This window comes from Leiobunum rupestre, chromosome 1 (assembly GCF_980474605.1).
Source record: "Leiobunum rupestre chromosome 1, qqLeiRupe1.1.hap1, whole genome shotgun sequence".
Taxonomy (NCBI): Eukaryota; Metazoa; Arthropoda; class Arachnida; order Opiliones; family Sclerosomatidae; genus Leiobunum; species Leiobunum rupestre.
Window position 1 is genome coordinate 4400730 of NC_143384.1, and position 12475 is coordinate 4413204.

The 12475-nt window shown below is 32.5% G+C and overlaps 1 protein-coding gene across 4 annotated transcripts; it reads left to right on the forward strand.

The window, feature by feature from the left end:
- Positions 1-877: 877 nt before the first annotated feature.
- On the forward strand, positions 878-12475 carry LOC149960434 (protein RER1). Of its 4 annotated transcripts, none has more exons than XM_090174362.1 (8): positions 878-1076; positions 3610-3719; positions 3797-3901; positions 3967-4066; positions 6798-6876; positions 8183-8318; positions 9690-9778; positions 11609-12474. In XM_090174362.1, exons 2-8 carry the CDS (start codon positions 3654-3656, stop codon positions 11622-11624), a joined length of 591 nt encoding a protein of 196 aa, XP_090030488.1. In that variant the 5' UTR covers positions 878-1076; positions 3610-3653; the 3' UTR covers positions 11625-12474. The 4 variants fall into 4 exon arrangements, 3 of the variants coding, with proteins under 3 accessions (XP_090030488.1, XP_090030497.1, XP_090030507.1); XM_090174371.1 differs by having other exon boundaries at positions 878-1047; XR_016480784.1 differs by having other exon boundaries at positions 879-1076; positions 9690-9854.

The window sequence follows — 12475 nt, forward strand, 5'->3', positions numbered from 1 at the left end:
TTTGGTATTTTTAACGGATTTTTGTCTAATCTTTTCTGTATTTTAAAGGGACTTTCAAGGTAGGAGTTTTGAGTGTAACTTTGTAAATGCGACGAACGGCGACCGAATGACGTATTTTAAATGAACTTCAACCCCTCCACAGATCTCCTTTGAAAGTCCCTTTTATGTAGAATCGTGGTCTATATCTTGTTTTTTGAAGGCACTTTGTTTGTAAAACCCAATAAAGAAAAGTATAATGTTTTATAAGACAGTTTCAGAATCATGCTACGCCCATCTTAGCAGGGAGTAAAAACATTTATTTATTTATTTTTATTTTTTTTGCTCGTTATGAGCCATTGTAACGGGTGGGACAATACAGTCCGCTCGTCCATTTAATTAAACAGGTGCGAGATATGTGTTACGGCCACGTCAACGGGGGGATACTTGGGGATAGGGTTGGGACACCCGTCGCGGAAGTATGACAACCACCCGTTGGGGGATTAGTGGTTGTCCTCACACGGCCATCCTGGGATTACAGGAGTGAGCCACTACTCCCGGCAAAAACATTTATTTCCCAAAATTTATCACGTGTTTCTGGTTAGGTTTATTCCATTCCACTAGATGGTGCCACGATACGGTTTATGGTCTTTCGAAATACTTCCACATCTCCCTAGCGTAGCTTTATAGGAAAACTGCTCCAGATGGTAGAAATGTTAAAAGTGAGTTTATTTTTAGGAATTCGTTAAAATTGTTTGCAGAATTGCCCAATTATTTTTTTTCTTCGCGTACACTGCTTTACTTATTCAGCTCAAAATGTTTTCCGGCCAACTTTGATCCAAACTGTCAATAAATGGTATAATTGAAGCTGGTCGTGATTATAAACGTAGAAACAGTCACTGGACTCATCCCACAATCCACTCGTGCAGCCACGACAGATTTGTGACGTCATTATAGAATTTTAAAATGAATGATGGAGCCGGCTTCTCTTATTTTACTCTATGAAGTATTTCATGGATTAACACAGTATTTTTATTAACATAAATAAATTAAACATAATTTCTGTGACTTGTAAGTTTCAATTCTCTCTCAAATTTCAGGTTGGTATCTTGTTTATTAAGTGTTTTTCGTGGTCTAAATTCAAGCCTAGCCCTAGACCTTTTTCTAAGACTTGGTTTGAACATTGCTGATTCAGAGGTTCTAAATCTAAACCCAACTCTGCTATTTTCATTGGCTTGGTATCCAATTGAGCAAGATTACTTTGAGTCATTTGAATTGTGATCTATATATATATTGTTTAGTCTTTCAGCAGTATAAAGGGGTGCACTTTATAATTTCATGAAACGATAACTAAAGAGGTTTGCATGTGATACGGATGGCTGCGGATCGCTAATATGCTTTTTCTAATATAGTGATTAATTTTAGTACTGAATATGAGGAAATTATACAAAAAAAACCTTATTTTAAATTAGTAAAATGTCTTATATTTTGTATTTTGGCATGAACATGTGCTTGCTCATATGCCGTTAGAACATGTGAACAACTGAAGAATGTCTTAATGAAAGCTTTGGGTGTAGTCATGGCAATTGGTAAAGGTTTTTGTCCTTAAGTAGCTGCAGAGATATTTAAGATAGTTAATTAGATTTATTATTTTTATTTCTTATCACGGTTGGATATATACAAATAAATTCATTAAGGTAAAAAAATTATAAGTTAGTTTTCAACAAGAAAGTTTGGAATTCAAGGAAATTGTTATTTAAAAGGGTAAAATTTTGTTAACTTAAACAGTAAACATCTTAAAATTTATTCAAATCAATCTTAATAAAATATTCAATATCATTTATTTAAAATTGATGTATGATAAAAGGTAAATAAGAGTTTTTGTAGACTATCATTTAGAGATTTTTAAGATCCACATTATTTAAATTGGTGATAAATTTTGAACAATATGAGCAAGTTCTCAGCTGATATTAATTAAAGGCAAAGAGCAATTCAACAATACTTCATTTGTCATAAGTTACTTTGGAAAATTAAGATCGGCATTGCGTAGATTTTGTATCTAAAGTAATTGTAAAATCCCAATAGCTAAATACAAGAAATGGAATACTTTCTATAATTACTCTATAAGTTATACCAGACTGTATGAAAATTGGTTTTCGTTGCTATTAGTGCTGTGGTGAACTTTTAGTGTTAAAAAATATTAATTTTGCTGTCTATAATTAATTTTTTGAAACATTTGAAAATAAGATAGACCTTATATCAGAATCTTTTGTAGGTTTCAACACGCCTCACACCAAAAATGAAATTGTAATTTTTACTAACTTCTTTAAAAATGGAAAATATTCAAATAAATTTTTTAAAAGCTTTAGTGATTAATAAACAAACGTTCACACATTTATGTATTTCGAAATAGAGAATCTTCACCCTATTTGCGAATTGAAATAATCTCACTTGTGGTACTTAACAAAATTTTCGTAATTGTATCAAAATACATTCATTAGTCTGCATTATACGTTTATCACTTATTCAAACTGTACTAGAGTTGAACTAAAATCAATAATGTATTTATTTATACTTTGTGAAGATGACTATCTTGAGTTGTTTTTTAGAGCTTCTTGTAAAATATAACAATATCAAATTTATAAATTTTATTAAAATGGAAATTGATTAGAAATAAGAGATGTTGCTTACAAATGACATCGGGTGATCTTTAGTCGTAAGATGCACACCATTTTATATTATGCATATACCTGTTTAGAAATTACGTAACCATGCAGGGTTCATAAACGACCTGGAAAAGTCGGAACCCTTACCAAAAAATATGTTGTCTAAAAACTACTTAAAATTGGTTTTAAGTTGGTATATGAGACAAATACCGTCCCAAATACCAACTAAATATTAACTTAAAAACCACTTAATACCAACTAGAAGTAGACAACCAACTCTGAATTCGCTTAATGGAGGCAACTTAAAACCAACTTTAAAATAATATGTAATTTTCTGACTACTAAAAACCAACTAATTACCAACTTAAAAGAATTTTCCAGCCAATTTATTACCCCTTTAACTAGTTTCTTGAAATATGCTGGCAACTTGAGCCTACTTGAAACCAACTTAATATCAACTAAAATGTGTAAACCAACTTAATATCAAATAAAAACCCACTTATTTTTTGGTAAGGGAAAAGTTTAAATTGATTCTAAAAAGTCCAGGAATTTGAAAATTATTCCTAAAAGTCAGACCAAGAAATATTTGAATCAGAATTTTTCAAGCCTCTCCTTGTTGTCGTAAACAAATCGTGTATGTTGGTAGCCCGTCTTCTGCTGTCACAAGCACGTATGGTTTCCCCAAAGAGTATTTAGACTACGTAACTGAAACAGAGTCTATATACTCTTTGATTTTCCTTAAATATTTTCCAAGATTTTAGCCTAAACCTTTCATTTATTATACAAAAATGGGAAGGGAAATTTATTCAGAAAATTTTGTACGAACCCTGCCATGGGCGTCACTTTCCTTATGCCCAAAATATCTGCCATAAGCGTCGCAAACATTCCTTTTGGTCATATACTTTATTTTTACTGTTAACATGAATTATTGACTATGATTATCTCATTAAAATATTTTGAATTTCAGATTTTTATACATATACCGATAGTGGGTATTTTTAGGTTTAAATTATGGAAGCTGATAGCACCCGACCTCAGCCTATTGCAGTGAAGAGATTTTTTAAAAGAATTTCACAGGTGTGTAAGCCTAGCAGTTATAAGATAAATTTTAGTTATTCTGTCTCATTTATGGCATTTTTTGTATATTCTCCCAGCTTTATCAACAATTACTAGACACATGGACACCCCATGCTATTTCAAGATGGGTAGCTACTGTAGCTCTGGTTCTTTTGTACATGGTTAGAGTATTTTATCTACAGGTAAGTGATTCTCACTCTTTTTTTTGGCCTTCTTAATGATAACTTTTAACCGTATTGAATTTTAGGGATGGTATATTGTTACATACGCATTAGGAATTTATCATTTGAATCTATTTATTGCTTTTCTGACACCTAAAATGGATCCAGCCTTGAGTGATGACTATGGTAAATACAAAGTTTTAATGTTTAATGTGAGGTATTTTTATGAAACAAATTATAAATTTTTTACGAGTGTTACTTTTAAAGGCTTGACCCGAGGTAAGATTTGTTTGTGATTAAGATTAAACCTGTGCAGGTACTCAAAAATTACTCTGACTCGGGTCTGAGTCAGAGTACTCGGACTCAGACTCACAACCCGTTTTTTCTAAGGCTCCAATGGGTACCCGAGTCCTTTGCCAAGGCCTAAAAATTACTCAAAGTGGACTGAAGCCAATAGAAAAAAATCCTGATCGGTCCGTTATTTTGCTGACGAGTCCATTATTTATTTTCTCGATGAGTCTGTTATTCCCCTCGTGCAATAAATTTAAATTCCCAGAATGGCGCTACAGTAGCTATTTTAGTACACTCACAAGGAGACTACCCGAGGAGGTTATCACCGATTTTTTTTAACTCTAAGGTTAGGTAGACTTCATAGTAGTATGAAAATTGCCCAAGGGAAAAGTTGCAATGGGCTTTAGTTTTCCTATGGCAACCAAAAATGTTTTTGACCTCTCCATTTAAAAAGGCATGGGATTTTCTCGGTTACCATTTTTTTTTTAATTTCACCCAAGTTGATAAATTTTAGCCGAAATCATTGATCAATTTTACCCAAAATAGGTCAAATTCATCTTTTTGGGTAAGTTTTGAAAATTTAAATTTTTATAATTTTTGTAAGTTAAACTGAGAAAATCCCATGCTTTTTTAAAATGGAGATTTTTTTTTGAGAGATCAAAAACATTTTCGGTTGCCATCGGAAAACTAAAGCCAATTGCAACTTTTCCCTTGGGCAGTTTTCATACTACCATAAGGGCTACCTAACCCCCCGAGTTTCAACAAAATCTGTGATAACCACCTTGGGTAGTCTCCTTGTCAGTTTGTTTGATGGAGATCACGTGGCTCCCCGTTTAATACTACTTTCTCAAGCTAAGGCATATACGCGCTCTATTCTGGATTTTTAGACTTATTTGAGTAACTTCAAGCTGAAAATGAGTAAATGAACAAAAATTTTGGACTAAAATAAAACCTGACTGGAAATCCTAGACTACACCATATTTGAGGTCTCAAGGACATGAGCTGTAGCCGCTCTTCACCCTAGAAGGGTGGGTAATGTGCCTTCGGAGACTAATAACTGTTAGTCATTCCCACCAAGGGAAGGGAATTCAACCTTGCATCCACTGGGGGAAATACTATAACCAACTAGCAGACTAGCTGAGAGTTAACCACTCCCCTACTAATCCCTGACTGCTACTAACCACTGTTCCTCATCTCTATGGTGTTCTGCTCGCAACCTCTCTATGACTCCTCCTTTTATATTAACCCCACACTGGCGCCCTTGGCAGTTAGGTCTACTAAGAGAAGGGTCTGGCCATTTGGCCTACTAAACAATATGGCTGCCACTATTGCTACAGAGCGAGTCCAACTTTCAAATACTCGACTCATTAAAGTCCAAATTTTCAGCACTGTACTAATCAAGGTGTAAAAATTTTTTTTAGTGTAGTATAAGGATTGTTTTTAGGGTGAAATTTTAGTTGGGGACTGGTCTGGGTGAGTAAAATCCTCAAAAAGTATTTATTTAGTATGTAACCAGTCTCTGTTCTTATTTCAATAATAAAGCGAGCAAATCGAGACCATCGGTTACATGTAATTTATCTATCGGACTCTGTTCCTGGTTAGGCTTATCTTACTGAAGAAACGAGAATGGATTGCATTTAATATTGACTTTTATTAATAATAACCCAAATTATTTTATAAACAACTCACAACATAGTCAAGTCCATCTATCTCAAGGCGACTGTAGGTGGAAGACATATTTGTTTTTCTCTAATTCAGACAATCTTAGTCGTTTCGGAACAAAAGCACTTCTCCCTTCCGCGTGGCACCGACACTCTTTAAATAGCCCCCTCTTACGTCATACTACAGCTTGTAGTTGTTGAGCCTGCACGGGATGCAGCGACCTCTATCGGAGGGCGTGCGAACCGTTGCAAGTATATTAAATCAAGAGTGATCTGATAAGCTTTTACTTTCTGATTGTAATTTATTGGTATCATTGGTCTTTGCTTGATATTCTTCTACCACTTTCTCAATTTTAAAATCGATTTATCTTTGGTTGTGGCAGAAAAATATTTCCTTATCCGCATTTTCGGGATGCAGTCTGTATGGTGTCGGTTATCGTCTGCCTGCTGGTAGAAATTTTAATTTCCTTTATTTTTAACCTTAATTGAAAGAATATTCCTGAAAAAAAAACATTTTTATGGACTGATGGTAAAACCCAACTAAAAAATCTGTTGTGGATGAAAACCTGAGTATCTGTGACTTTCTGGATCTGAGTTGGGATACCTAGTGTACTACAAATTAACTCCCATGGATTGTAAATTTTTGTATAACTGTGTTGAGGTAATCCGCAGATATCATAGCCAAATTTTCCCCTGCGTGAGAAGGGGAAGGAAAAATTAAACCGGCGTGTGCATCTCACCATAGCTTTTCTCTAAATTTTGGTGGAGTAATCTACTGGTCTTTCTGGCAAACCCCTGAAAATATATATATGTATATTTTATAGCTTGTTTGGGTGGAAGGTGGCGCTGTTGTATGTACTGGTGTCGCCCCCTACAACATTCTTTTTAAAACATTTTAAGATCTTAAATCTTACAAATCTTGATTGAAGTTTTCATTAAAATTTTTTATTATTTTAATTTTTTAGAGGATGGTCCTGAGCTCCCCACCAAAGTTAATGAAGAATTTCGACCATTCATCAGGAGGTTGCCTGAATTCAAGTTTTGGTAATAATTCACTTAATTATTTGTAGATTTCTTAAGGTTCTAAATCCCCAAGTTAGAAAATTTAATTAAGAGAATTCTAAATAATGAAATAAGATAAACATTTCAACCCTCTGATGGTGACACTGCACCCACTACACTACTCTATTCCTGGTATAGGTCCCAAAAAGTAAAAAACCACATTAGAAACAATATTTTTTTTGTGACAGTATTATATTTAGAACTACTTCAGTTTAAAATATCTATAATAGTTGACAATTTGATGCTCATCGAATTATTAACATTGGAGTATGTCAAATAGCTATATTGTCGAAAAAGGTATGTAAAAAGTAAATAAATATTATTGCACAAGCAAAATTTTTTGCCACAAAGGTGTTTAATATTTCTTTGCGTAACTCCATAGTTTTTTAAAGGAGTATGACCTCAGCAGGAAAGTCCTAGTTAGCTTCCATCAATACAAACTCGTGGCGTGAATTAATATTGGCTGAAGCTAAACATTCCCTGCTAAGGTTATACTCTCTTTAAGGATACTTAGAGCTATAACTGTGAAAAGGTTTTGGAACCAAATGACTTTTGTCAGAATTATTTTAAAATATCTGAAAATGCAAGTTTTATTTTCGTTAGGGTGAACACAATGTTTATTAACATTTTCTACAACCAAATAGTGTAAGGACTTCCTCAGAATCACATTGAATTGACTAGTATAATGCTCAAATAAATAGTCTCTATATTCTAAATGTCATCTTTTAATTTGTTCATATCTCAGCTGCTAAATAAGCATTAAAAAATGATTGAAGTTTTATACGTTTAGAAGTATTGAAACTAATAAATAATGTAAAACCAATTTATTAGGTGCTATAAGTAGTGAGAACAATTGCCAAAGTGTGACTTAAAACTTCTATTTTAAATTTTAAATGATTGGAAATGTTCTCCAAACAGATTTAAGTTATTAACATATTTAATAAAATAAAACAAACCCCATTTTACATAATTTTCATAAAAAAAGTTTTTAAAAATTTCATAATCTATGATTTGAAGTTGGTTTGTCAAATTTAGAGTTATGAAATCAATAACAAAATTTGTGAGTTTATTATAAAATATCTCGGAACTAGTTGTCCAAATAGAACTTTTCTAATGGAAACTTATGTCAGAAAACAGATTCAAATATGGCATAAGTCTTATCATTCACAGGTTTTCCGTTAAATTAATAAAAATTAAATCATTACAATGACTGAGTAACGTAATAAATTTTTACGACAAAGCTTGCCATAATACCAACATCATAAATTATTTTAACATTTCTTTATAGGTATTCTGCGACAAAAGCTGTTGTTATTGCCATGTTCTGCACTTTTTTTGAAGCATTCAACATCCCAGTTTTTTGGCCTATTTTACTTCTGTACTTCATTACACTTTTCTGCATAACAATGAAGAGGCAAATCAAGGTTGGTTTTCAATTGCAATTATGAGTTTATTGAATACTCTGCATCCAGTGAGACGAAAAATCCACCCCTTTTGAGAAAAATTCTTGTCAGTGGCTGTGATTTTGCAGTTGGATCACCATTGAATCAATTGAATTTATAGGTTGGGAAGACAGAATCATGTGTTTTGAGAAGTGATGGCTTGCGTGGCATGAAGGGCTTACCACCACCCTCCTACGCAATTTAACCCGACCACCTGGGTGGTGTTTTGGGTATTAGCCTAGCTGTATAATTTTTTTTTTTTCAAATGATACTGTACCTTTAATATGCTAAAACAAAGGTACCTAAGAGATTCTTAACACCACCAATTGATTGAATTAATTTATTGATGCTTTTATAATATACATTGATAACATTTTATAAGGTGCATCGTCCCGATTCCACATAAGCAATATTGCTTGTGCGTGGGTGGGACCTCTTAAATTGTATATTCGAAAAAAAATACATTTAAATTAGAATAGAATCAATTTTAGTTTTTTTAAAAATAATTATGATTTAAATGAGCAATTATTTAAAGTTAGTTATCAAGCTTATCATATAATTCCTCTATACCAACGTTAATTAACCAGTTAATTATTTTGGATTTAAACCTGTTTACAGAGTTACAGGATTTTAAATTGTTGTCTAATTTATTAAATAGTTTAGGCCCCAAATAAGTTATAAATTTTTGGCCAATAGTTTTGTTAGTTCTCTCGCTATATGTTTTTTCCATTTAAGAGAGTAGTCTATGACAATTCCTAAGTACCTAATTTCATGAACTCTTTCTAGTTCGAAACAGGTTTCCGAGCAACACGTACGATTGGGTTCTACGTGAATTATTAAACCATATATATTTTGTCTTACTGATATTTAAGGTTAACAAGTTTATACTTAGGATTTTATGTACGAGTTATATGTTATGTTGGGCTTTCATACCTCATACCAAGAATTACCTTCACACAAAATTGTCGTGTCGTCAGCGAAAGACACCATAGAGCCCTGAAGGTCGAGGTAACATATGTCATTCATATAGACTAAAAACAATATTGGACCCAGTACAGTTCCTTGGGGTATCCCAAAAGTTAAAATTAATTAATTAATGCATATGTTTTAGCGAAAGGAGCGCAGAAGGTAGTGTACTAGGAAGACCAAGCTTATTGTCAACTACGGCCCCAGTTTAGCTTAGCATGTCACTAGGGCAAATATCTGTTATAAACCACAATACTTTTCTATGAGAATCATCAGAATCACCATAGTTTGCTTTGTTAGACATTCCAAATGTATTCTTATATAGTTTCTGGACAGTATATTATAATATATATTAAATCACTGATGTCACCTAATTTCCTTTCTCAGCACATGCTCAAGTATAAATACTTGCCCTGGAGCAGAGGAAAGACGAAATACCGGGGTAAAGAAGATTCCGGAAGAGTTATACAGTCCAAGTGAGAGACACCTCCTGATAAAAAATTTCATCTATAAATATACTTCCACTTGCTTCTCAAGATTGTTGTATAAAATGTGCGTTTATATAGAGCCAAAAATAAATGGAAAACATTAATCTTAATTCCTCTTATAACGATTTATTAATCAAATTTAAAATAATCATAGTACTGTTTTTTTGCTTCACCGCACTCTATTTGCACTTAAATTCAGCAACTTACTAGTTCAGTTTATTCTAATTTCATTATATTTCATCATATTGGATTTCGGGTGAATAGGTTTCTAGTAATACCAGATCGTCGAAACCATGATTTTGTCATTTCATTAATCATTTGAGGTTTGACCTATGTTCCATAGTGGTAGATTAAGTATTTTCTATGAAACTTTATTCTAGATGTTTATTAACAGTTTTTGTCAATTTGAAAAAGTGTCAAAGTGTAAAGAATTGCAATACTTCTTTCCATAAAATATTTTCTAACTGTGTTGCCCCTGATCAACTATGCTGTCAGAACTTTGACAGTATAAAGAAAAACCCAATGTACATTCAGTTGGGTTTAGTACAAACTATAATTTGTTCTCGATGGGGATTCTATGGACTATTAGATAGCCTTCACTGTGTTAAATTTAACTGACCCCTGTTTAACTAATTTCTAGCTTCGTCATTGGCTAATGGAGAGCTGTTTGATAGTAGTTGTTGTACGTCACCGCAAGATATAACAAATGAAAATCACCCACTATTGCTAGGTGTCATCAAGAATGTATTTATTTAGACTTAGGAAAAATAACTTATGTTGTGACAATTTTTAGCATTTCTCCCAATCCACCTCACAGTCTGCTAATATGTTCCTCTGCTTAAAGTGCAATCAAATAAGCCCAGTATCTCATTTGTTCTCTAAAACTTAATGTCTTAAGACATGATTGAAACACAAATTAGTGACTATCATTTCCCTTGTGATAGGGGAAAGTTTGACCATGGTGCTTGCAGATTGTCTCAACATAGCAATTCTCCCTAATTATAAGTAAATACATTTTTAATGTCATTAATGCTACTAAATATTGACAACTTCTGGTTTAGCATGTTTTCAGGGCTGAGAATTGTGTAACGTAGCGTATGATGTGTTCACAATCTTCATCTGCTGTCTGATTAAAAAAACTCATTAAAATTAAGTTAAATAATTAATAAATAATGGCCGTGTTCCTTAACTCTTCACGAGTTTCTAGTCAGGAAAAGTTAGGTTGGTTTGATTTATTTGATGGGTATAACACATTTAATTGATTACCTAGAAACACACTTTGGCAATTTCATAACTGACTAAGTACACATGATTAGGTTTATTTTTCATTTTTTGTATATGGCTCACCACAATTTAATTTGAAAACAGTGGTAACTACTGATATTAAATACTCAACTTATAGATATTTAAAAATGATATTAGAATAAACTGAATTTCATTTTACAAAGCGTTTCTTGTTTGGTTTAACTTTCTTCGAAGAAATAAATTAAGCTTTTGAAAGGGAGATCAGATCTCAATTTTAGTTTTACCATACCACTAATGTTTAACTGATTAGAATAAAAATCAAATATTTTAGTTTATTTTTTTTCACAAAGAGGTACCTTTGGTCTTTTACTGTCATAGAGATTGGTTATTAAATATGACAGTACCTACTTTTTTTTCATACTTTGAAGTGCAATAAAAGCCTGCCAATGTACAACACATTGTGTGAATGAGACATTAACTCAGGCATGTGCATGATTGCATGAAATTGTCTCTCTTGACTATTGAATAGTATTTCTGATACTGACAAACACATTATATTTTCCCCTTTTTCAGTATGAGCGATCTTTAAGTTGAAATTTGTGTATAAATAAAATTGTTGTGCGTGGGCCAATACATCATATGAGAAGAATTCAGTGGAAAGTACAATGGAACAATCAATTGAACTGCAAATATGTATTGAAGTATTTACGGACACCGTTGTGCCACTTAAAATATATGAAGAGCACGCTTTAATATTTTGTTTCTATAGGAAACTAATACACTTGTTCCTTTAACTTATTTCAATGTATTCCACATACTATATTTCCCTCCTGAATACTTAGTTTGTACGGCTTTTAATATAAAAACATATGCCACTTATTTTTTATCATTTATTAAGGTGAACTATCAGTATATAAAAAAAACTACGTTTACAGTTTTGTAATGCTTGTAAATAATGGAAACTGTTGAAGGATAAGAGAGACAATTATGTACTGAACTTAACTGCCATCTTTTTGCGTGCTATGATCTCCAAATTTATTAAATATGTTGGTTATATCATCATCCAGTCTTATTATAAAAAACTGTCTCGATTTATTGTACTAACCCATTTTTTATACTATTTTGTGTGTTCAAATAAGCACGCTCTTAACGTTTTTTTAATACCACATTGTCTCGCTTTTCCTTTAACCAAAAGATGGAAGTGAGAAATGTACTGGTATTAACTTTTTATTTAAATTACGTTACAATTAAAACTGCAGTGCAGTGTGGTTTCCAATTGGGAGATACTGAAATGTCAAAATTAAAAACATTTTGCGTTTGCTGGTACAATTCATTCTAAAAAAATTTAACCCTAAACATATGCAGTAGCACAATTAATAACTTGTAAAGGCATGTATAAGACAGAACAAACTAGTAGTAAATTGAAATTGTTTTTCTTTA